This window comes from Bombyx mori, chromosome 16 (assembly GCF_030269925.1).
Source record: "Bombyx mori chromosome 16, ASM3026992v2".
Classification (NCBI taxonomy): Eukaryota; Metazoa; Arthropoda; class Insecta; order Lepidoptera; family Bombycidae; genus Bombyx; species Bombyx mori.
This window is the reverse complement of record NC_085122.1, coordinates 12789109-12816322: the sequence shown is the minus strand read 5'-3', so window position 1 is coordinate 12816322 and position 27214 is coordinate 12789109. Positions and strand designations below refer to the sequence as shown.

The window sequence follows — 27214 nt, the reverse complement described above, 5'->3', positions numbered from 1 at the left end:
TCCGGATCCTTCACCATGGAAGTCAATCGTGAACATTTGTCAAGTACGTATTTGATTAGAAAAATTGGTACCCGCCTGCGGGATTCGAATACCGTTGCATCGCTAGATACGAATGCACCGGACGTCTGATCCTTTAGGCCACGATGACTTGAATGCAGAAATATATCTGTTGTCCGAATAAAAGGCTTTATTATTATTATATTCAATTATGTATTGATTCGCCCTTGTTAAGGCTTTATGTATTGAGTTTTTTTTTGCGCACAAAAAGTCGGACAAGATTAAAAATCACCTAAGCACGTTACGCGATCTCTGTCAAATTTTGCCAACACGGAAATCACACACGAATCGAGCACGTGCTAATCCAGTCAACAAATACGTTTTAATATTATCACTAAGTAGTTTGGTGATTTATTTATTCATATAAATAAAACCGGACGGTTTTTTTCGGTGCGTGGGTAACGCGTTAAATATAAGTGGTTATTTGTTGTTCTGGAAATTTTTGTGTACGTAAAATTTCTATGTTTTGCCAAAATTAATTGAAGACATGAGTGGATGATGGTAATTTCTAAAAATAGCCTTTCAATACGCATATTTAAGGTCTATTATGGTTTATAGGCACATAACACCTAAGTGCCTTTGTACATAATTTTCCTATTATTCTGTACTATGTTTTTTTTTCTGTGTGTACATAAATAAATAAATAAAATAAAATAAATAAAACACCTTCATTCAATGGAAAACCTCAAAACTCTTAAAAATGGTATTTAACCCCTTAATCCCCTTATGTCTTCAATTAATATACGTAATCTGGAGTGCGATTTTTTTTATTTCATGTTTTATTGCCCATCCGATTGCGGCACGCCCTGTTATCTAATATTGAAAATTTTGCATATTTTATACATGTAAAAAAATTAGGGGATTCCCCTTTACTGTGAAGCGCACACTAAAAACATCGCATCATACTGGATACCACCCCGCGAACTTTGACATCAATATTCACTATAGTCCTTCCTCTCTGTCTCTCAACATCTATTTTTGTTTTTTTTTTCCTTACTAAGCTGGTAGACTTGAGAGGCTATTCCAGCGTAACCTTAACTAGTAGGTGAGCTCACGGGGCTCAAGCCTGACGACGTTGCTAACACGAACCCTAGCAAGAGCCGTGCTTCGCAGAATCTACCACCGGATCGGAAACGCGACCCACTGAGAAGATCCGGCGAGAAACTCAGTGGGCTATGTCTGAGAGTTAATTTACTCGTCGAGCCCTTCGTCGCAAGCGACGGGTTCGACGAGATCGGTGACCGGTGCTTGAAGTACCTAGAAGCAACGTTAGTGGATCGGGAGGATCCGAGGCGACGTGTTTTGGGCGACGTCGACTGCTTTTCCATTCTTTCCGCAGGATCGGGAATGTAGTTACCGGCGGCCACGATGAGGGGGTTCTCGTGTCGTGCCGCTTTATCGAAGTGCTATTTTTGTAAAGCTCTTGTTTTAATTATCACTCACTAGCGGAAGGTTGAAACTCCACAGATTAGATCATGGATGGTTCGAAATGAAATTCTCCAAAACATTATGTGATCAAGAAAATAATAAAATAGGAAAACGTACACTAACATCTCGGAGCGTGATCGTTTATTTCTGTCAAGGTCAACGACAAAATCTCACGCGACCACGGAGCGCAAACGTACCGTAAACTAATGATCAGAATGTGTTTTGATTGCGCAATACGATTTTGCGAAAAGACACAGAGGCGAGTCCGTTTAGCTGTGTTTAAGAGGCGATTGTTAAAACCAGGGTTAGGTCTCAAGATTTAGGTTTATTTCTTCTAATTGACCTTGGGGGAGGCATACGAGCGTGCGACTCGCCTTATGTGTGATTATTGTTGCTAATGGATGTCAGCAATGTTGACCGCTAAAAGAAATGTCATAACGCTCAGAAAAAACCCAATTGCTTAGATGGGTGGACGAGCTCACAGCCCACCTGGTGTTAAGTGGTTACTGGAGCCCATAGACATCTACGACGTAAATGCGCCACCCACTTTGAGATATAAGTTCTAAGGTCTCCAGTATAGTTACAACGGCTGCCCCGCCCTTCATAAGCTTAGATTCATTTTATGTTTTCAAATTTTGTCTACTGTTTTTTTATTTATGGAGACATTAAAGAAAAGAAAAATACAATTTCCAAAATGTTATAACGAAAATAAAAGACAAAACGACCAATGGTTGTATTTGTTTAAAAAAAACTAATCTTATAACGAATTAAAACGATTACAGACTAAGTTTAATGATGCGTGAACAACTAACAATGAACTTGAAAGATAAGTAATTGAAACACAATTAAGCACTAGTCTATATCGACTGAAGCACTAACTTTTTCTGGAAGATTCGTGGTCCGCAGGCGGCGTCTCTACCACTCCGCCCGCATGCGTACCCCTCAAAGACCCACAAGGAGTAACAAATAGAGATGTGCCCGTTATAATCTTTATATTTTGTCGATGTTTTTGAGATTTTATCTTTGTTTTTCGGTTACCTGTTATGTTCCTTAATGTTTGGAAACAAACGTGAGAGCGTCAGTGGTGGTAGATTCAGCGAAGCCCTGCCCTTGCTAGGGCTAGTGTTAGCTAATTCTCCAAGCTCGCTTACAGGTTAGATGAACATAGTATAGATAATAGGTAACTATATTTAAGAGAAAAAGAGCATCAGGTAGATTACTATGTTACTTAATGCATATAAGTGTATAATCTTACGTCATAATCTTCCTGCGTCTAGTTGATGAAGAGGCTCCGCCAAGTGGTCGGCCAGAGGTTTTTCGAGGCCATCATGAAGGCAACCTTCTACGGGCAGTTCGTAGCCGGGGAAGACCAGAACAAAATCCGACCGACTATTGAAAGGTTTGTACAGCGGTTCTTGGAGAAATTTAACACTAAAAATTAAAAACTTTAAATTATTTTAAAAAAAAATTAAATAAATATTTTTTTTTTTATTGCCATTGTAGGCAGACGAGCACACGGCCCACCTGATGGTGAGTGGTTACCGTCGCCCATGGACTTCAGCAATGCCAGGAGCAGAGCCAAGCCGCTGCCTAGCGTAGATTTAATCTGTTCATAATCAATGAATGTATCTGTTCAACATTGTATCTGTTTATAATACGAGTAAATGTTTATATGATGATAATGATTAAAAACAGATCGAAATGTATATGGTATGTAGGATTGGTAAGAACGGAACGTATGAAAAGAGTGTGGAACGGAGCATTAAGATGTGAGTGAGAGAAAACGGAAAGAAAGGGAAAAGAGAATGACATACAGAATGAGAGAGAATTGGAAGATGGCGAAGACGGTTAAAAACTGAGCAAGGTGTAATAAGAGTGTTAATTAATTTTTAAATTATTATTATAACAGAAGATTTTGAAATAGTGGGAGTTTTATTTTATGTGTTGCCATTCCTATTCTACATTAATGTTCAAATTTATAGTTGTGTGTTATAAGCCCGAATGGCTAGGTACTACCATTCCGCTTATTTCTGCCGGAGAGGCGATAGATTTCTATTGTTCGTCTAGGATCTTGTAAACATCAGGTGTGTCGATACACTCGTATGTATTATCATTTCGTATAAAAGTGTTTGACCGTTTATTATACTTATATTGGAAATCGCCTTAAACGATAAGATCATCAACTTATAATTCTATGTTGATGATTATGACATAAGGCACACTCAACACAGCCCTAAAACCGATTTTCCATTTCAGGCTCCGTTCTTTCGGCGTCAAGTCGATCTTGGATTACTCCGTTGAGGAAGACCTGTCCCAGGAGGAGGCAGAGAAACGTGAAGTCAGGTAAAAATAATGTGTATTAAAGGTTTTGGCGAATAATTAAGACCCACAGACACAGCCCACTGAGTTTCTCGCCGGATCTTCTCAGTGGGTCGCGTTTCCGATCCGGTGGTAGATTCTGCGAAGCACTGCTCTTGCTAGGGTTCGTATTAGCAACTTTCCGGTTTGAGCCTCGTGAGCTCACCTACACACGCTAGGGTAAGCTGAAATAGCCTCTCAAGGCTATCAGCATAGGTAGGATAAAAAAAAAGCGAATAAATATAATCCGGCATCTTGCAGAGCACTGTCGGACGCGTTTAGACAGCATTATCGTGCTAATGACTTCTGCATATTTACTCGAATGTTGTATTTGAATATTAGAGAACAATTTTGGAAACACGTGGAAACCGTGACGGACTGACTGGGTTGACTCTCGCGTGAAATGTAGAGCTTCCTAATTAATGATAATTTGTTAATGTTTTGCATAATTCGTTCGATCAGATTGAAAGAGATCAGAGATTCCATAAAAATATATATAATTTAAAATCAAAGAAGACGATCTAATGGTAACCCAAAATAAATAAATAATATATTTAAAGTTTTTGTTTGTCCCAGCAATTCTGGTCCGGATTTATTATTAGGTTGACGTAATGAAATTTGTGTATTGTCAGCGGCACTTGATATACTTAAGTGCAGACTCAGAGGTTAATCGGAGACGTTTTGAAGTTAGTGAAAATTACATTGACAGATTCGGTCACAGGTGAAGTTTATAAAATTGTTGTAAAATTCAAATCAACTCAATGCTTGGATTAGGTTAGGGTTTAGGGTACCCACCCTGAGTATCGGCTCAAAATATCTTTTGGCTCGCGGTCTACTTCCTATATCTGCAAATACTCCGCATGCTTCCTATACGCGGATACCTCGTAGGAGATTCGGATCCCTGCCCGAAAAAAAAAGGGGTTTAGGGTTCCGTCGAAGATGACTATGTTAATGTGTTCTTAAACGTTTAGTTAGATTGCGAAAACAGCACGTTAGCATTTATTAAATTATAATCTATCTTTCGAATATACAGTGTGAAATCACGTGTTTAATCTTGCTCATTTAATGGGGAAGGCTCCTCCTGATACCATGTGTTCAGTTTGTGATGTAGTGGAAGATGCTTTTCACATTATGATGCTGTGTGCGCGGAACGATGATTTGAGACAACAATTCTTTGCACAATATATAGATTTTCGACAAGTCGTAGGTGTAAATTACGTATTAACCTTTCCGGAATCCAAAATTGCTAAGTCGCTTTTTAAAATAGTGTTGGTGGGCCTTCAGAGACGATAACAGTTTCCTTTATATTTTTATATAATTATTTTGTAACTCTCTTTTGTTGGATAATGGAGTGGCATATTCTTCTTCCTATTCGTACATTCTTGACAGAGTGGTCATGGTCATGCATCAGTCGGATCCTGCGATACCGATGCTCTCGCGATGCGACGCCATGTGGCACGATGTTTCGCAGAATGAGAGCAAACATTTATGTTGGAGTGAGTAACAGATTTTATGAGGTCGGTCCATCGTGTTGGAGATCGTCCGCGAGATCTTTTGCCCTCGACTTTCCCTTGCACCACCAACCGCTCAATGGAGTCCTCATTACGAGTGATGTGCCCGAAGAACTTGAGGATTCGTAATTGGACTGTTGACGATAGTCTCTCCTTGATGTTGAGCTCTTTCAGGATCGAAATGTTGGTACGGTGCGCGGTCCACGGAATTCTGAGGAGACGTGGCATATTCACTAGGTGAATAATTCATTAAATAAAAATAAAAAACGTGTTTAATCTGTTGTGAGTCCGTGCGGGTAGATACCACCACCCTGCTGTGAAGCAGTAATGCATTTCAGTTTGAAGGGTGGGGCAGCCGTTGTAACTATACTTGGGACCTTAGAACTTATATCTCAAGGTGAGTGGCGCATTTACATTGTAGATGTCTATGGGCTACTGTAACCACTTAACACCAGATGCTCTGAGAGCTCGTCCGCCCATCTAAGCAATAAAATAATAATAATAATAATAATGGACAGAAAATATGTCGTACTTCCAGAGTACGAAAATATGTCATACGTAATTACAAGTGGCGGATAATTTCTGAAAAAGTTAAAAGACATTGTAAATCTTGCGATCCATTCAAAAATCGGAAATGTTTTTAAACGGAAAATCGTTCTTAGTGTGAAGAGCAGAAGCTATATAATTCAATGAAACGAGCTCAGCACAACGGATAGCACTTTTGTTTTGCGAAACAATAGCCGTTGGCTCGATACGGTGTATCAATGGCTTCTTGTTTTGATGTCAAAAGTAGTTAGGCGCTGATGTGTTCCATTGTATTTATAAATAGGTTCGATCCTCGTAGCAGCGTAGATGGTAGCGTAGCGTTTCTGTTGTACACTGTTATCGCTCAAACACAAAACTATCAGCGTCTTGGCTGTGCCTCTGTCTTTAGAACTGTCATCACAATAGTTTGTTTTTTTTATGGTAAACGGGTACATCTGCTCACGGCTTAGTTGATGTTTTTAGCGGAACTCAAAAACTTTTCAACAAAAATGACGCCACCCACCTAGAGACGTCTCATCACTACAAACTAGAACCCATGAAGCTCTTCGCGGAAGAAATAAGTAGGATATAGGTTGTTCAATAAAAATATGAACATTATAATTTTATTGTAAAACTAGCTGACCCGGCAGACTTCGTAGTGCCTCAATCGATAAATAAAAGACCTAAGCTTTTGTATAAAATAAACTTAAACAAACAAAAGGAATCCGTCCGGAAAATTGTTATTTTTATTTAATTCCGAGCATTTTCATATTTATCTACCTTTTAAACCTTCTCTTGTCTTCCACAAATAATTCAAGACCAAAATTAGCTAAATCGGTCCAGCCGTTCTCGAGTTTTAGCGAGACTAACGAACAGCAATTCATTTTTATATATAGAGATTGCAATGGTAACACCGAAGTCCTAACTAAGTTGCTAATTTTAAGATTTGCTCTTGGCGACCCTATCTTCCGTTACAGCCTTTTAGTCTCGTGCACGGCAAGTTGTAATTAAATTATAATAAAATTAAAATAGACGCAAATGTTCATTTTTCAAGCCTGTATTTTATTTATACAGAGGTACACGTGTGGTATCCACGCACATACGATTATCTCCTCTTACCTCTTACCTCCAGTAAATAAGCAAGTTGGAAATTGATAGTGTTTCGCGCCTTATTCTCCAGGATATTGAATGTAGAATTTAATTTTCTCTATCTCGAACATTGCACATTGTGTGCAATCAATTTCTATCGGTGAAGTAATTAAGAATGGTTTTAATCGCGTCGGCATCTCACGAAATTCTGTATTTATTTCGAAGAATTTAGCCTTTACCTCTGTGATTTACGATAAATGTTGACTACATTTATACGTAGCGAGCTAATCAGGAACTTTCGATAGTAAAAATTAGTAGATCTGAGGGCTCTTGCGTTCAACCGTAATTCACTCTAGAATTTACTACTACTACCCGTGTTACACGAGGGGATGCGCCTTTTCTTTGCGGAAGATTCTTTCAGGCAGTTATCCTAATGACAAGTTCCTCCCCGGAAATACTGAAGAGAGTCCCTTCGTTCTCTTCGACTATAAAATTAATACAAAAAGAAAGTCGCTCATGCTTTTATAAAAACACGGCCTTAAACAACAGACGACCTTCCTCGTTACGTAAATTACTATTTGAAGACGTAGTGTGGAGTAGACATGTGTACATAATATGACATAGAGGCCCGTGATTTTTGTCGGTTTTCAAATTTATATAAGAATTTTCTTGGTTTCATTTCCACAAAACTGCGCGCGCATACCTCCGTGCCTACGTCAAATAGTTCGAACAAGCCAAGCGCGTTTTGTTATAATTTTATACGCGAACATTGTGTGTTGTTAAGCGAATACATGGGAATGTAAACATGTGCCGTTATTATGAAGTCGTCGTGGCCTAAAGGATAAGGCGTCCGGTGCATTCGTATCAAGCGATGCGACTGTATCGGTGTTCGAATCCCGCGGGACAGATACCAGTTTTTCTAATGATAAAAGTACTTAACAAATGTTCACGAATGTGTTCCACGGTGAAAGAATGACATCGTGTAATAAAAATTAGGTGTGGAATAATTTTAATTTGCGTAATTACTGGTTGTAGGGCTTCGTGTGACTCCCGCACGTGTAGGTACCGCTACCCTGCCTATTTCGACAGTAGCAGTAATGCGTTTGGGCTTAGGGGCAATCGTTTTACTGTAAAAATTGAGACTTAGAATTAATGTCTCAAGGTGGGTGGCGGCATTGACGTTGTCCTACAGGCTCTCTTGAGTCTTATTCATTGTTTTTTATTTTGAAATTTGCATTCAGCATGATGATGATGCTCTGTGAGATATGGTTGTTTGATTGTGTCAATTTTTAATTTTTTTTTATTTTTTTTTTTTATTGCTTGGATGTGTGGACGAGCTCACAGCCCACCTGATGTTAAGTGGCTACTGGAGCCCATAGACATCTACAACGTAAATGCGCCACACACCCCGAGACACAGTTCTAAGGTCTCGTATAGTCACAACGGCTGCCCCACCCTTCAAACCGAAACGCATTACTGCTTCACGGCAGAAATAGGCGGGGTGGTGGTACCTACCCGTGCAGACTCACAAGAGGTCCTACCACCAGTAAAAAGCCATCCCAGTCCATCAGTGAGGGTAGCTCGTCACGACATCACTATAATACTAGTATCTGTTATTAGCGTTTTGAAGCTGTAGAAATGACGTTGCGTTATCAAATAGAGATATGCAGATCATGCTAACGAAAGTTTGTTAAAAATTTATAAGCACGGGTCCTCTTGTGGGCTATTTATATTATTGGTGGTAGGAAGTCGTCGTGGCCTAAAGGATAAGACGTCCGGTGCATTCGTATGTACCGATGCACCGGTGTTCGAATCGCGGGTACCAATTTTTCTAATAAAATACTTGCTCAACAAATGTTCACGATTGACTTCCACGGTGAAGGAATAACATCGTGTAATAAAAATCAAACCCTTGCATTTCGGTTCGAAGGGTGGGGGTAGCCGTTGTAACTATACTGAGACCTTAGAACTTATATCTTAAGGTGGGTAGCGCATTTACGTTGTAGATGTCTATGAGCTCCAGTAACCTCTTAACACCAGGTGGGCTGTGAGCTCGTCCATCCATCTAAGCAATAAATAAAAAACCTTTTGGTAGATACCACCATCCCGCCTATTTCTGCCGTGAAGCAGTAATGCGTTTCGGTTTGAAGGGTGGGGCAGCCGTTGTAACTATACTTGAGACCTTAGAACTTATATCTCAAGGTGGGTGGCGCATTTACGGTGTAGATACCTATAGGCTCCAGTAACCATTTAAAACCAGATGGGCTGTGAGCTCATCCACCCATCTAAGCAACAAATCTAACGAAAGTGTGTTAAAAAATTATAAGTACGGGTTCTTTTTTATTCTATTTTATCCGAAAAAAGTGTCCGTAATGTGAATGATAGTTTAAAGATATATTTTCGCCTTTTCAGAGGCTGTATCTCAAGTCAAAAACCAATGGAATTAATTAAAAATTATCCAAGGAATTTCCCAGAACTTGCATTGACTAGGTTTATTTGTTTTTTTTTTTATCTTTAGTTTATTTAGTTATTTTTTATTAGTTTGAGCACAATCACTGACACTTCAACAATTAGATTTCTCTTTACGTATTGCATTTTCTCTTTTGTTTTGTTATTTTCAATAGCTAAACAAACCGAAAATCGGTTAAGAAACAGAGGCTCAGATGCCACTTTGACTGTTTTGACTATTAATTTGTGTAAAAAAAGCTTAATTGATAATTAATGTTTTAAACACCCAAAAAAAAAAAAAGGAAATTGTTGATAAACGGTGAAGAATATGGCATGTAATTTGTTTTTTAGTAGAAAATCTTTCTGAGAAGATCTATTGATGGTACTAAACCTAGTCAATTTTAATTAACAAAAACAAAGAAATAAAATCATTTGACAAACAGAGGAGAAAATGGTACTTATTGTCTTTGGCTATTTAAAGTGTAGATTACGTAAAAAGTATTTTGAAGTCATGGGCAGTAAAGAGTTACGTGGTATATGTATGTAGTTCAATTATTATTTTTTTATATTGCCTTTTTTGGTCGATTTATTTTAATTTTTTGTATATTAGACCGGGTTATACTATAGTTTACAGTAAACGTTTTCTGGAATGGATTCATCCAATCATTCATTAATTGGATGGATATGGATTCATTCAATCCGTAAAAATGGATTCTTTCTGGTATTTTTTGGGCGCTATAACTTCTTTAAACTTCGCCTTGGTCGTTTTTTACTGGTGGTAGGACCTCTTGTGAGTCCGCACGGGTAGGTACCACCTTACCCTGCCTATTTCTGCCGTGAAGCAGTAATGCGTTTCGGTTTGAAGGGTGGGGTGGCCGTTGCATTTATACTTGAGACCTTAAACTCATATTTCAAGGTGGGTGGCGCATTTACGTTATAGATGTCTATGGGCTCCAGTAACCACTTAATACCAGATGGGCTGTGAGCTCGCCCACCCATCTAAGCAATAAAAATAAATAAATAAAAGTATTTCTGATGCTCAGGATTGACGGTTACCTCTAACCTTCAGGTGGACCATAGGATCGTCTATCTTCAACGACCATAAACGGACAAAGTGAATGCATAATATATGTTAATACATTATATACTTAGTCTGGCCATAAATACTGTTACAATTAAAAATAATAAAAAATCTATTGCAAATAACATTTATTACTTTTACAGTGTGTTAGTTTAATACATAAACATAAAACAATTTAAAGTATAAAAAGCTTATTCGAAGTGGTCTCCATTGGCTGCAATACAGTCCTTTAAACGTTGAGGCCAGTTATCAATAGAAGCACGCACTTTTTCCATGGGAAAAATTTTCACTGCCAATCGTACGGATTGTTTTAGGGACTCCAAATTATCATGGCGTTTAGAGCAAGCTGTACTCTCTAAAACTGACCATAAATCATAATCCAGCGGATTAAGATCGGGACTAGACGACAGCCAGTCTTCAGCTCTGATGAAGTCCGAAACGTTCGTTTCCAACCAAGACTGCGTAGACCGAGCTTTATGACCTGGCGTCGAGTCTTGCTGGAAGGACCATTCTTGATTTTTGAACATGGTGTTGTTAAGGGGCTTCATTACCTTCTCAAGAATGGTATCTTGATACACTTGTGCCGATGTTTTGATACCTTTTTCACAAAAGTATGGCTCAGTCACTCCTTCATAGCTAATACCCCAGCAAACCATCACTGAAGTCGGATATTGCCCACGTTGTACTCTGTCGACTAATTGGGAAGCTTCCTTAGAGCTTTGAACATAAATACGGTCATTTTGTTTGTTAAAATGTTGCTGAATTGTAAAAAATTTCTCATTCGTAAACAAAAATTTTCTATGACCTCCCTTTGCGTCCCGCTTCAGTAGTTGTTTCGATTTTACCACCCTATTCTCTTTTAAATTATCAGTTAAGAAATGACCAGTACGTCTCTTATAGGTTGCAAGTCCTAAGTCATATTTTAAAATACGCGACATGGTTCTAGGTGCTATCTTCATCCCCCGAGATAAAATCTTTTGCTTTCGGACAGGATTTCTTCGAATTCTTTCCCTTACGGCTTTGACCACCTTTTTCGTACGAACACTACGTGGACGGTCAGATCTTTTTCTGTCACAAGCAGAGAAGGTGTCATTGCACCTATTAATAGCCCGGTACACAAACATTGTACTAATACCAAGCGTATGGAGTTTTAAAAATTGCATTTGGCTCCATACCTACTTTGTGTAATGCAATCACAGCGATTCGGTTCTCTTTATCACCCCACTCCATTTTAATATAGCAAAATATTGTACAATGTATTGGCGCCAAAATGAGAAAACTCAATGAGCAATCATATAAAAATGACAGATTTCAAATTCAAATGTAATATTTTGTTTATTTTTAATTGTAACAGTATTTATGGCCAGACTAAGTATAATTGAGAGAATGTTTGATGCTTTTAATAAACTATAAAATTTAGTAAGTAATTAGACAGGATGACATCTGTCAATTATTTTTACCAAAACGTCAACGAACTGAGAAAGTAGAGCAAATTAAAAATAAACACAATTAGGTTCACCTAAAAACCTAGAATCTTTGGATTCTTTATTCAGCTTCTACAATGGAAATTGAATCATTTGATAAAGAAAATTGGTCTTAAAGTCCAATGGGAACATTTCTCTGAGCTGTCATTTCGTTTGCCAAGTTTTTTGCATCGGAGAAAGTGATTTACGCTTTCTCTTCTCGATCTTTTGAGCCACGAATGTTTAAATTTAATGTTTGTTTATTTGTAATTTTTTTTGTTGAGGTAGGTTTTATAGTATCCGACGTGGGATAGATTGGTCGCAACTATTTTGGAGATTAATGACTGAGGATCGTCTGTTCTTTCAAATTGAATGGAATCAATTTATTAGTTCGATTTGCCAAAATCTCATGAAATATTACTTTCATAATGTTGTCTTGATATTTTTCAAAAATATAACAAACAGTAGAAATTTTACGGATCTCGCCTACGTCTTTTTGTCCAAGTTCCATAACAAAAAACTGACTGAATCCTTAGTGTTGACTTTAAATACGTCTTCCTGAATTTCTAGCAAAGACTGAAGCTAATGTAAAAATAATTCAAATTTATTAAAATTTATTTTCTATTTTTTAGTTGGATTTTCTATAAAAGCTTATTTTGTTAATTTTTTTAAATTATTATTTATTTTCATTTTTTAGTTGAATTAAAAAAAAATCATTTTTTTTTTAAATATTGTATTGTCATCGGTCCTTAATAAGTATACCAAATTTTGAGTTAATCCGACGTTTTGAAGGGGGTCAAAACCATGTTGAAAGATTCCGTTACAAACGTACATCTGAAGCTAATAAAAGCGTATTAAAAAGGAGATTTCTTTATCTTCAGTGCTTCTATATCCGCGTGCGGCGACATGCAAGAAGAGGGTCAGCTGAAGCAGTACCACGTAGAGCAGAGGTTCGCCGACAGGCGCTACAAGGTGACCAGCGCCAGGACCTACTTCTACCTCAACGAAGCCTCCTGCGAGAAGAACATGGAAGCCTTCTTGAGGAGCATTGATGCTGTCGCCGGTACGTTGAGTGTTTCACTCTTAGTTTTACTATAGAACAGATTGGAACAAAGAGTCCTCAAAGTCTCAGTTTCAAATCAAAGTACTCTCACGTTGTGGTGTCTATGAACTCTGATAATGGGCCAGCTTTAGACGAGCTCTGTGTTTCCTTCCTAGTTTAGTATAGGACATATTTTTCGGAACTTTGAATTTGGAACAAAGAGTCCTCAAAGTTTCAGTTTCAAATTAAAGTACTCTCACGTTGTGGTGTCTATGAACTCTAGTAACTAGCCAGCGTCAAACGAGTTCTAGTCCTGGCAAAGTTAGCATAAATGTGGTTTCGTTTTTTCGCAATTCTGTGAGTAATATGTTGCTTGGATCGCAGCCAATACAAAATAAAAATATATTACCTTGTTGACTTTATATTTCTAACTATTTTGTAGGTATTTATGTGTGTGCGTTTTGTATGTGTGAAAGAGAGAGGAACAGGGAGGACAAATATTATTGACAAATTGCGATTTTTTTCATCTGTCACAGTTTTTCGAATTCGACTGTGGAATCTAAGAAATTTCCAAAATACATTTGGAAATTTCTCAAACTGATGATTGAATCATATTGTATTTATTGGATTATTTTTTTTCATAATTTTTCAGGCATCACCAAGAGCACAGGGCTGATGGCCATCAAGTTGACAGCTCTCGGAAGGCCCCAACTACTTGTAAGTTGTCTTCATTGAGAAATTATTTGTAATGGGAATTTTAGTTTTCCAGTATTCAAAGTTTTTACCAAATAAAATATATAGCATTTTTTTATTGACACTCTGAATCTGATGTTTTTTTACTGACAAATATAAATTTATGCCATGTACATAATGCCTTTAATGGTATATGAACTATATCTGATATGGAGTAGGAAGTTGACATCGGTAATGTTGAACAGCCAAGTGGTGGCCCTACCACTTTAAGACTTTAAGTCTCTTTTGTAAAGGAAATAGGAAATATTTGGTAAATATGTGACTAAAGAAATCTTGATCGATTACAAAAGACGAACTATATTTGGAATGTCGGTGTATCAAGCAAAAACATCCACTCGAGAGATGGTCCTTTTGCAACAGAAAGGTCGACGTGACGTTTCATCACGTGACGTTTCAGATTCCACGTAAATGAAATGTATTCTTATGCGCGGGGGCTCGGAATAATTAAAAGCTCTCACCAAAATACAAATTATTAATATGTGAAGCAAAAACTTTGTATCCCTTTTTACGAAAATTGCGCGGACGGAGGTGTATGAGATTTTTCACACTTATAGAGAATATAGAGAAGAAGTGCACAATGCTAATATTTTTTTTAAATAATGCATAAAGATACATTAAATCAATAAAGAAAACATTACACACACTACATACCATGTATTTGACGCACACACGCATGCATACTATTTATTGTCAAACTTTTGTTCTTGACGTCTTTTGTCAAATTGAGAATAGATTAAATATTGTTTGACTTTGTTAATATTTTTTATAGTAGTCTTGGCGAAATTTGTGATTATAGAAGTATAAAATACAATCATAATAGTGTACAAACTTACAATTCCAATTAATTATAGTCGAATTTCGACTACTGCGGGACCTCTAGTACAAATTAAAAGTCAAATTAATTGTTACGTAACTTAAGGTATTATTACATGAATCGATTCGGGTGATCCGTTCGCTGTTTCGCTTCGAGTAGAACTAGCATGTAGTTGGGTTCTCATGTCCCCTTAGGGGGCACGGGTCGTTTTTTTTCCTACCTATGCTGATAGCCTTGAGAGATTATATCAGCTTCGCACTAATATGTAGGTGAGCTCACGGGGCTCAAACCGGAGTGGGGCTAACACTGGCCCTAGCAACCCACTGAGAAGATCCGGCGAGAAACTCAGTGGGCTGTGTCTGTGGGTTAATTCGCTCGTCGAGCCCTTCGTCGCAATCTACGGGTTCGACGAGGACGGTGACTGGTGCTTGTGGACCTAAAAGCACCGTTAATGAATTAGGAGGATCCGTAAAGACGTGTTGGTACGGGTCGAGTCACTCCCTCTGCCCGGGCGTAGGCTCCATGCCCGACAAGGCAGGGGCGATTGCTGGATTGTTAATATGTGCCGGTGTGGGTTCCACTTCGGATCTTCCACTCCTTTCCATCTTCTCCCGTGGCAACAGCTACTTACCGTCGCTTTTTTTCATTATTATTGATACTTAACCTAACTTATCAACCTTACAAATAATTACTGAGGTAGGGATGCCTCCTCAGCACTCCTCAGGACTCCTCGGAATGCTGAGGTGGCACGCACCACCACGCCTAATCCTGACTAGCCTACCTAACGTAATTACGGGCGAGGGAGGTAAGCCGCTACTCTTCGCTGGAGTCTTCTCCCCCCTCTCTTCCCAATTATTATAGTGAATCACGGAATCGTTGGGAGGAGGCCTGCAGCTGGTGTATTCTAACGACATATTCAAATAATTATTTGATTAAGATTTTACGATGGCATTCTGTTAAACCACATATTATAATGCACTAGACTTTGTAGAACATAAAATTAACAATTTGTAATTTTATTCCCACTCCATCAGATAACAAATGCATCATCAACGAATTATTTCTCGATGTACACTAGAAAGCTAAAAGTCTCAAGATTGAACTTGAAAATGTCTATTTCAGCTGCAACTCTCGGAGGTGATCATGCGCGCTCGTAACTACATGCAGCAGATAGCTGGTGGGACAGGCAACGTCTTGACTCACCACAAGACCATCGAGGACTTCCAGAGGTACTTCGGTGATCACAGCACCAAGCCTGAGGTCCAGCAGTTCATGAAGAAGATCACGTCTGACAAAGAGGGGTAAGGTTATCGAGTTGATTATGTATTCTAAGTTTACTAAAGGTTTTTTAGAATGATTAGACTATCGTAGAATTATTTGGGTGCCACCAGCACTTTTTAGAAAATCAGTTTAAACTTGTTAATGTATTTAGAACCAAAATATGGCTTTGCTTAGAGGAAAGGGTAGAAATTGGCTTTTTTATAAATTATGTTTATAAAATTTTTATCTAGTCACACACTTTGGCTATCGTATGTAATTTATTTTGAACTAATTCGCCTTTGAAGAGATTATCTATTTTGTTTTTTTTTTTCGTACTGTTATTATGCGAATCATATCAAGTAGAATCTTCTTTTGGGTTTCTCTCGGAAATCTAAATTCAAAATTTTTATTTGAAAGTAAATTAGCATTTGGCATTTTTTTTTGAATTTTCAGCGTGCTTCATCTATTCCCGTGGGACCGGTCAGTGCCGACACCTTATACAGTTGTAAGCGTTGCCAAGTAAAAGTCGCTAAAAAAAACGAATGTACATACATTCATCCCCCCCTACTCCCGTGCCTTGAATGGAAAACGAATTGGCTATTGGCTACTTGTGCCGTGACGAAAATTCGACCAAAATTTGACGTATCCCGAATTTGTATTTTTTTTGATGTGGAGGTTTTTTTTTGGAAATTTTTAGGCTAACAATTAACATTTTATTTGTTTTTTTTTTGTTTCTTTATATTTTTGAAAACTCGTTATTTTGTTAAGTTTATAATAATACAGTATTTATTGGCGCAAATCATAATGTTTCGATGATATTAATTAAAAAAAAAACCGGTATTTTAATTTCCTATCTGGGATGAACAAAAAAGTCTAGTTCAATTTTGTTATCAATTCATTTACTAAGCCCAGCGTTATTGTAAGCTTCAAAGAAGCGAGTTATAGGTGTTATGTGAAATGCTATGCATAATAACAATGGATTTTGGTTTGCTTTTAAATGAAAATATCATACGAGAACAGAATATTGATCTTCCTTTTGTTTTTTAGGATCGTCCATTTATTCCCGTGGTCGAATATTCTCGACGAGGACATGAACTTGTCGGAGTCGTTTAGGGTGCCCGATCCTAAAACGGGTCAGATGAGGAGACTCATATCACAGATATCGACGAAAGAGGAAGAGATGTTCAGGAATATGCTCCGCCGTCTCAACCACATCATCCAGGTGGCGAACGAGGCTGACGTGAGAGTCATGATCGACGCTGAGCAGACTTACTTCCAGCCCGCCATCTCGAGGATCTGTCTCGAAATGATGAGGAGATACAATAAGGTGCTAATTGTTTGCAATAAATACATGTTTTTGTTTTAAGTCGTCGTGGAGGTTAAGATGCCCGGTTGTATACGCGTATTGAGGGATGCAACTGTTCAAATTGTTCAAATCCCGGAGGCGGTTATCGAAATTAGTGAAATAAGATAATTGTGTAATATTTCTCCATTTTTGAAGTATGGCAACTGTCTTCTTGCGACGCCATTGTTGCTAGTGTCGATTTTATAAAAATCTTCAATTATTAAATACATACTTATTCCGTTATATAAAAAATTATTTGAAGCGAAACAAGATGAAGCTAATTAATTTGAGACATCAATCAATTGGGATGTAATTAAATAAAAGGAGATGAGATAGGATGTAATGAAGTCTCAAAAAATGTTGTGGTGGTTATTGGAATATATATTAACAACGTGCTAGTGGTCCCGCAGAAGTCGAAATTCGACTTTAATCAATTGTAATTTTATGTTATGGTTTATGTAATTATACATTATTATGGTTGTATTGTTAAATACTATTGTACTTATATAATATAATCACAGATTTTGCCAAAACTACACTATACCTAAATAATAAACAAAGACAAACAATATTCATCTATTCTCAATTGGACCACAGACTTTAAATACTAACAAAAGTTTGACAATTGACAATAAGCAAAGAGTATATTTATATATGTGTTGTGTCAAATACATGGTTGTGTGTGTAATGTTTTCTTTAGTGATTTAATGTATCTATTATGCATTATTTTAAAAAATATTAGCATTGTGCACTTCTTCTCTTTATTCTCTATAAGTGTGGAAAACTTCATACTCCTCCGTCTGCGTAATTTTCGTAAAAAGGGATACAAAGTTTTTGGTTCACGTATTAATATATAGATTATTGTTTTAAATTAATTTAATCTGTGTAATATTGATTCGTTATAATAATCGTATCCAGTATTCGATATTTTCTGCGGTAGGCAGCGGCTTGGGCGGTAGGCAGCGGCTTTTGCGGTAGGCAGCGGCTTGGCTCTGCCCCTGGCATTGCTGAAGTCCATGAGCGACGGTAACCACTCACCATCAGGTGGGCCGTATGCTCGTCTGCCTACAAGGGCAATAAAAAAAAAAATTCAGTGTTCCATGTGACATTGATGGGTACAAGGAGCGTGGGGCGTCCTCCAACCAGGTGGACTGACGACTTAGTGTGCACGGCGGGAAGTCGTTGGATGCGGAAGGCGGAGGACCGCATTATGTGGAAGGCATTGGGGAAGGCCTATGTCCAGCAGTGGGCAGATAAAGGCTGATGATGATGATGATGATGATGTGACATTTACGGGAACCTATATAGTATTAAAACGTTTGTGTTTGTCGTCTTTCAGGACAAGTTCCTGGTCTTCAACACTTACCAGACGTACTTGAAGAATACGTACAATGAGATCGTGACTGATCTAGAACAGGCCCACAGGCAGAACTTCTTCTGGGGGGCGAAGCTTGTGCGTGGCGCTTATATCGAGCAGGTCGGTGCTATATATATTTTTTTCTTCTTCACAAAGTAACATTATTATAACGACAAAGTATTAAGTCGTCGTGGCCTAAAGGATAAGACGTCCGGTGCATTAGTGTTGAGCGATGCACCGGTGTTCGAATCCCGCAGGCGGGTACCAATTTTTCTAATGAAACAGTTACTCAACAAATGTTCACGATTGACTTCCACGGTGAAGGGTCGTGTAATAAAAATCAAACTCGCAAAATTATAATTTGCGTAAATACTGGTGGTGAGAACTCTTGTGAGTCCGCTCGGGTAGGTACCACCACCCTGCCTATTTCTGCCGTGAAGCAGTAATGCGTTTCGGTTTGAAGGGTGGGACAGTCTTTGTAACTATACTGAGACCTTAGAACTTATATCTCAAGGTGCGTGGCGCATTTACGTTGTAGATGTCTATGGGCTTCAGTAACCATTTAACAACAGGTGGGCTGTGAGCTCGTCCATCTATCTAAGCAATAAAAAAAAAACATTCATAACTCATACTTTCATATTGGGACATTTATATGATTCATACTACGAATAAATAATATTTATAAATAAATTTATAATAATAATAAATAATAATAATAAATTTAAAATAATAATAAAATTTATTCGTAGGGTTCATAGTTTTGACGTATCGTTCCCGGAGTGAGTGTGTGGTTTAATGTCGGTAATAATGGTAATGATTCTCGTTATTAATTCTCGTGAATTAGTCGTAAAAACTGTAATGCAGGATAACTGACTGAAGCAAAGAAAAACGATTGAAAGACTTGATATTGGTTTTAAGTAAAATTGCCTTGTTAGATGATAAGCGTTGTAGCTTATGTATCTGTCACAAAGATGCTGCTTTAAAAACGGGTTATTAATTAAATATGGTATTATGACAGAAACCTTCTTTCATCACCATCTGATGGCATGGTTTAAGAACGTGTAAAGGACAAACATACCTTTTTTTTTAACTATATTATTGTAGAGTAGGCATCGCTGCGCATAAAATAAAACTTCCACTGTTACAAAATCTTCTGTTATAATAATAATTTATAAATTAATTAACATTTTTATTACGCCTTGCTCATTTTTTAACCGTCTTCGCCATCTTCCTTTTCTCTGTCATTCTCTTTTCCGTTTCTTTCCGCTGTCTCTCTTTGGTATCGTCTCTGTCTCTGGTATCGATAACACAGTGAATCCTAATTTGGGGCCCGATAACCGTGCCGTTTTTTTCCAACTATTCTAGTAACCTCAAGGGGCTATTCTAGATTTACCGAATTAGTAGGTGAGCAAACCTGACGACGTTATTAACACTAACCCTAGCAAGAGCAGTGCTTCGCAGAATCTACCATTTTTACACGAATGAAAATCTACCGTATGAACGCCTGTGTGATTGTAAGTTACAATAAAGAAAACGTGCAGGACAATGCCGCGTGAACTCAACCGGCCCTATAATACTCCCTACGCCAGATCGCACTACATCAGTGACCTTGAGAGAATAAAATATGACACATTCACCAATATTGTTGGCACGTTACAGGAGCGAGCACGCGCTGCCGCCATGGGATACGAGGATCCCACGTGCGAGAACGTGGACGCCACCACCGCATCCTTCCACAAGTGCCTCAAGGAAATTCTCAGCAGGGTTAAAGTAAGTTTAAATGCAATTTATTTATTTATTGATGCACAAAACAAATGGTGGTAGGACCTCTTGTGAGTCCGCACGGGTAGGTACCACAACCCCGCCTATTTCTGCCGTGAAGCAGTAATGCGTTTCGGCTTGAAGGGTGGGGTAGCCGTTGGCAACTATACTGCGACTTTAGAACTCATATCTCAAGGTAAGTGACGGCATTTATATTGTAGATGTCTATGGGCTCCAGTAAGCACTTAACACCAGGTGGGCTGTGAGCTCATTCACCCACGCGGTAACTAAAACAAACGATGCTATATGTTGTTCCAGTCCGGCAAGACCGGCCTCGGCATCATGGTGGCTTCTCACAACGAGGATACTGTCCGCTACGCCATTCAACTGATGAAGGAACATAATATCAAGCCTGAAGACAAGGTCGTCTGCTTCGGTCAGCTGCTTGGAATGTGTGATCACATCACTTTTCCTTTAGGTATGGATTGAATTGTTTAATTCCATTTTTTTTACCTACCTATTCTAGTAACCTCGATGGGTTAATCTAGATTCGTTGCTAACACGGACCCTAGCAAGCGCCGTGCTTCGCAGAATCTACCACCGGTTCGGAAACGCGACCCACTGAGAAGATCCGGCGAGAAACTCAGTGGGTTGTGTCTGTGGGTTAATTTACTCGTCGAGCCCTTCGTCGCAAGCGACGGGCTCGATGACAACGATGACCGGTAATTCATATAGGCAAACGTATTGGTGCGCGGTTTGTTTGGTATTGCCGAAGCGATCCACTTAATGGCTTTTGTGCATTGTGGCTCGAGTGGTCGATTCTCGTCAGTCCATAACTCGGAAGAAGTAGGACGCCTAGGAGGAGCGGTCGTGGTCATAACAGCAACGAGACGCACTGGTCGACAGTGGTCAGCTACGTGGTCAGTTTGCGTCAGCTATCGCGGTGGACGGCCCCTTAGTTTAGGATAAGTGGTGCCGCTGGTATTCCGGTACACCTTACTGAACCAGAACCGGGTCGCCATGTCGGAGTGCGATACACCGTCAACCGCTCCCTCTTTGACATCAACTCCGCGGCTGGAGGGTTGACCCCCGAACCGTCACCGAGGGAGCCCTGTGGAGGGCGGCCTCCTGTACAGGGCTGTCACCTCATATACGTTAACTTTAATAAAGATCAGGTTATAAAAAGTGAGAGCAACGTTACGAAGAAGCTAGAAACGGTCTGGTTGTTCCGAAATGCCTATTCCCATATGAAATCTTTAGACCTTCATTGGAAGTTCGTCGTTACTGTTGTTTTCAGGTCAAGCTGGTTATTCGGTCTACAAGTACGTGCCATATGGACCGGTAGTTGAAGTGCTACCGTATCTATCGCGGAGGGCGAACGAAAACCGGGGCTTCCTCAAGAAAATCAAGAAGGAGAAGAAGCTACTCCTCAAAGAAATCGTCCGCAGGGTCGTTTCTGGTCAAATGTTTTACAAGCCCATCGGGAATTACACGCCTGTCTAAATCACTAATGCCATAAAAATTGTCCAGTTTTTTCCGTTTTTTTTCACCCCGACAGCGCTATTATTATAACGCTTAATAGCGTAGCGTTTTATTGAAATAGCGGCAAAGTAGCAGCGCTAGCGGTTAATAATTAGCAGCGTATTATGATTAATCGTTTTCGGAACTATCACCGAGGAACGAACTGGTGATTAATTACAATGAAGTTTCATCAAACGATTTACGACTATCGTTCACTTTCAACTATCTGAAGAGCGAAAAATAGTATCTTTTATCGGAAATATGCCTCAGTATTTATTTGTCCAAATAAAGTACAACGCTTACGTTTAGTGTTTTGAAACATGTTTGTTAATTATTATATATAGCAGTTGTCCATAATATGCGTAGTAGTTATTAAAAAACTAAATAATAAAAAAAAAGTAGGAATTATAAGTTTGTAATAAAAAATATGGGAAAATAAAATATATAAGTACCCACGTAAAGTTATCATAACACAGGGTTTAACTTTGATGAGACATGTTGTTATGTAACCGTTGAAACTTTAATGTTAATAACTTGGTTATGAACCTGTTAGTGTGGTATTTGAATCATGATAAAAAGTTACTGAACCATTTGAGTCGTCTATTATCAAATCTGTGCATTTGGACAAAAAAATGTTATTGATATGTCAATACAGATTGATTTGAATATAATCGTCTCCTTCAAAGAATACGGTTCAAAACCTGCATTAAATAAAGTATTAACTTAACCTGTTATTTATCTAAGATGTCGTTCAGAAGAGTTTTGTGACTGCCAATGGAATACAAAGTCAATAATTCGTTTTTCTGATTTACCAATAATTGTCCAAAAGTCACATTGCCGGCTTTGATAATAGTCGACTCATTTGATCTTTTTTTGTTTTTTATAAACTAAGCATTTCGATGTGTGTTTTCATTAAATCACGTGTTGCAATTTAATTTTCTCAGTGTTATGTCTTTATATACAATTGAAAGAGTGCTAAAGATATCTGGTGAACATTAAGCCGCCATCGCATCGTCAATTGCAAAGCTTATCTGTAAATTCGTGGGTCCATGAACACGAAAGAAGATTAAAATGTTTTTTGTTAACTCACACGATGCGGTGACAGCGATTATAACAGCGGTAATAGCGGTAATAGCGATTTATTTCCGTCTTAAAATGCTCGAAGAATTATGAATCTCACTCGAAGGTATTAAAGACAATCGGCTTACGTGTTTCGACGATTTTTTTTTAAATAAAATATCGTATGATTTGAAACTGCTTTGATAAATAAAAGTAAAAAAAAAGGCAAAAAAGCATTTTCGTATCCTTATTTTTTCAGTTACTTTGTTTTAAGTATTGTGTTAGTCCTGTTCATATTCTGTGTTCTGTAATAAGGTTTTATTTATTTATTTATTTATGTATTGATTTAGACGAAACAGGTTTATTAAATTGACGCGATTAAATTTAAAAACGTTTACAAGAACCTATGATTGCTATGATACTTTGACTTGATTGCCTTGCCCTCACTCTTTGGGAGTGTCGTATGAGTGTGAGCAAGACAGAAGGCAAGTCGAAAGATATTGTTTAAAAGATCTTGCGTCTTGTTCCTATACTGTAAGAATTTAAATTATTTATTAATATGAGTATTGTGTTAATACATCCGGCTTATGTTTATGGATAAATATCTTGCAAATGGAAGAAGCGGCTCACTGGACGACAATTTGAGTATTACAATGAACTTATTCTATAATGTACTTAAATTCTAGTATGCGGGCGTAATTGTAGCGACATGGCTTGCGCTATGTAGGTACACTAGATCAGTGATTCTCAACCACTGTTCCGCGGCACTTTTGTGTGCCGCCAAATTTCAAAAGTGTGCCGTCAAATTTTGCGAATATATAATAATGTTAATATTATTAAATCATATCATTTTAAAAGAAAAATATTTTAAACATGAATATAATAATATATTTAAATCCACAAAAAAAATAATTATAGTATATTTTAGTTTATTTCGTATATTAAAATTTTTTGATAAACTATTTAAGCAGTGTGTTGTAGTAAGTAAATAATTTTTATAATTTTTTTTGTGTGCTGCCAAATTTTGAAATCGTTAAATATGTGCCGCAACAAAAAAAGGGTTGAGAATCACTGCACTAGATATATACAAAAGCTCTGCGTAAAACTTAGTAGTTTTATTTTTATTTTTTATTTAATTGTTTTAAAACAATGTTCCTTAATGATTGCTTTATTTTAAAATCGCAAAACGGGCCTTTACGTTCCGTTAATCAATACGAATCTATATGAAGGATTAGGTTTAATTTTGCAAGGAGTTTAAACATTTTCTATATATAATGAATACTGTTTACTCGCATATGAGTCGTCTATTATCAAAGGTGGCAATCTGTGCATTTGGACAAAAACTTTTTATTGATATGTCAATACAGATTGATTTGAATATAATCGTCTCCTTCAAAGAATACGGTTCAAAACCTGCATTAAATAAAGGTTAATAGTTAACCTGTTATTTATGTAAGATGTCGTTCGGAAGAGTTTTGTGACTGCCAATGGAATACAAAGTCAATAATTCGTTTTTCTGATTTACCAATAATTGTCCAAAAGTCACATTGCCGGCTTTGATAATAGTCGACTCATATAGTGTTCGTCTGTATCAAATGTTTTCTCCCTTCTTGTGGATGAACATCAAACCTTTTAAGCCTTCAAACCAAAAACGACCATACATATAAATAAATAGCAATATAATTTGCGTAACGTTGTAACGGGATATAGCGTGTTGTTATAAGCTTGTCGTTATAAGCTATAATTAGTATTAGCGATTTTAGCTACAATTGGTGCAGCCCTTAACAATCCTGTTAAATCTCGTTATGACGTAACGTTATGAACAGGGCGGGTCGGCGGTGTCGCCTTAAATAAAAACACGATTTTTCCTATCCTTATAAATGTCTTAAAATAGATTTATTAATCAATCAATTTACCTAGAAACTTTGTATCAAAGTTAAAAAAATATATTTTGGCGATTTTGAAACTTTTTCAGGCAAATGAGTAAATGATATGACATTTTATATTTTATTCTTTAAAATGTCATTTCAACTTAAATTAATTATCTGTGAAAGTTTCAATAACAATCTCGCACATTATTTTAGCCACAGAAATATTCTTTTATGAAAAAATGTATTCTTTACATCTTGTATTAAAAACAACGATTGATAGTATTTTGTTAGATGTGTGTCGGTCACTGACCTCGCCAAAACTTATAGGATGCATAGAATCATGAAATTGTTTAGATTATGATTCTGTGTCTAAATATTTGGCGTGTTTGAAGGTTTTTGCCGGCATTCTTGAAGGATATATCCGTGTTTCGATTTAAGTTGACGCCGCAGTGAACCTGTAATATTGGTTCTCTTTACGTCTAGTTAGGTAATAACGAAATTAAATTTTATTATTCTTATTTTTCTTGTATCCTATTAGTATTTTTGTATATAATTTGCTATTATCAAATTTAAAGAAAAATATGTGATTACATTTTTTGATTTTTATTTTACGTTTTACGTAACAAAATAAAGACAGAGCTCGTTTTCAGTTTTGTTGTTGTTTTTATTTCTTTATTGTTTATTTTGGACGCTCGCGTTTTGCAAATGGCGTACCTCGGCTTGTCCTGGCAAGGATAAATTTCGATGGTCGTTTATTTGCCTTTAATTTTAATGTCAATTATATGAAATGTGTAATTTGTATCTCTTTACAAACGAAAGTCGTATTGTGAATGAAGAACAATACGCATGGCCTATTAGGAATGTGTTTAAATTGAATGACTTCAAAATGATGACTGGTTCACCGAATGTCAAACATAAAATAGCAACGATAAATAGCATTATTATTTGACTAATAGTTGATACAGCGTGTAGTTTTTTGATTGTATGATAAAATAATGGCGTTTGTTGATCGCACGCCATCTTGTTAGAGTGTTGCCAATTTTGAAAATTTAAATCTGGCATGATTTTTAAATCCCAATACTGTCTTGGTATTCTTTACTAATGGTCTCGATTATTTTGGAAATATGATTAATGGCATAGACACTGGTGGCATTGAACTTATATTCTGACTTTGTTATTTCACAAGTACTTACAACATTATGGACCGAGACTGGTGAATGGCGATACGACTCCTTCTGATTTATTTGAATGTTTCAAACCAATGCTTAAGTTACAATTAATATGGCTTTCTATTAAGTACCTTCATTATCGAACCAGATTGAAGACACTACTTGTACTATTTGCAAATTTAGAAAATCCCATTATTAAATAATTAGAGTTGGTATTTGGCAATGACATTTCGATGATGTGATCAGTACAAACTTAAATACAATATTTAATTTGTTTTCAAATTTAAATATCGTTAATTAACTTCGTAGCTAGGTAATACTAGAAATTAATATCGCCTAGTACGCCATTGTTCTAAGGTCCCAGTGTCCCTAATCCCAATAAGCACGCAACTTACAAATAATCGAAAAAGGCGGAATGTTGCCAGTTATAATTTTTTTTAGTTTTTTTTTAGATCTAGAGTTAATTAAGGTCTAATAAACACAACAGCCTCAGAATAATTGACTTAATGTCGCCAAAAATCCTTTTTTTTATAGATTGTAACACAGACTTGTGACGTGCCGTTAATTAGAAGAAAAGAAAAACAGACAATAAAATTTGACTGTATTCATAATATAGATGTTCTGTGTAATTGTTTCTATGCCATAGTATCTAGTTTTGTTGTCATCAGGATACGTAATCAAAACTTGATTGCTGTTGACTATATAACCGAGCTTTCTTAAATCATTAGTGTTGAGAACAATTGTTTAACTTGAGAGTAATTGTAGTCTGTTTTATGTCTAAACTATTAGTAACATTTCTTAACGAATTAATGCAACTCTGAAAAGGTGTTTTATAAATTAATTAAAATATGGAAATTGTGGAAAAGTCAAAAGTAAGGGCAAATGAAGGGGTAAGACGAATATCCGAGTATCTTGATGATAACAGAACTTGATTAGTTTTTAACGGCGTTAAACAGTTAATAAATGTTCGTGTTGAATCTGAGTTTTATTTTGCGTGTTGGTTTCTCGTCCTGAGTCTTCTTTTTGGACTCTTTTATGTTCGGTTCGAATAGACAGCTCTACTCAAAGGGTCACCTAGTACATCGGTTCTCAACTTTTTTCATACAGTGACGCACTAACACTTAATTATTTTTTTTCCTACCTATGCTGATAGTGTTGAGAAGCTATATCAGTGTCAAGTATAGTTCAGTTCATCAATTATAGTTACAACGGCTGCCCCACCCTTCAAGCCGAAACGCATTACTGCTTCACGGCAGAAATAGGCAGGGTGGTGGTACCTACTCGGGCAGAGTCACAAGACGC

At 37.2% G+C, this 27214-nt stretch overlaps 1 protein-coding gene across 2 annotated transcripts in view; it reads left to right on the top strand.

Moving 5' to 3' along the window:
• LOC101742434 (proline dehydrogenase 1, mitochondrial) overlaps positions 1-25396 on the top strand; it is a 34475-nt gene extending 9079 nt beyond the window's left edge. Inside the window, exons 2-12 of one of the 2 annotated variants that reach the window (XM_012697012.4) lie at positions 2763-2884; positions 3742-3828; positions 12842-13023; positions 13655-13719; positions 15692-15870; positions 16283-16309; positions 16877-17156; positions 18514-18651; positions 20191-20301; positions 20611-20770; positions 21590-25396. In XM_012697012.4, the coding sequence (XP_012552466.1) occupies positions 2763-2884; positions 3742-3828; positions 12842-13023; positions 13655-13719; positions 15692-15870; positions 16283-16309; positions 16877-17156; positions 18514-18651; positions 20191-20301; positions 20611-20770; positions 21590-21795 (1557 nt within the window). In that variant the 3' untranslated portion in view covers positions 21796-25396. The remainder of the gene's footprint in view (positions 1-2762; positions 2885-3741; positions 3829-12841; positions 13024-13654; positions 13720-15691; positions 15871-16282; positions 16310-16876; positions 17157-18513; positions 18652-20190; positions 20302-20610; positions 20771-21589) is intronic. The other variant, XM_012697017.4, reaches the window with a different exon arrangement.
• The last annotated feature ends 1818 nt before the right edge of the window (positions 25397-27214 follow it).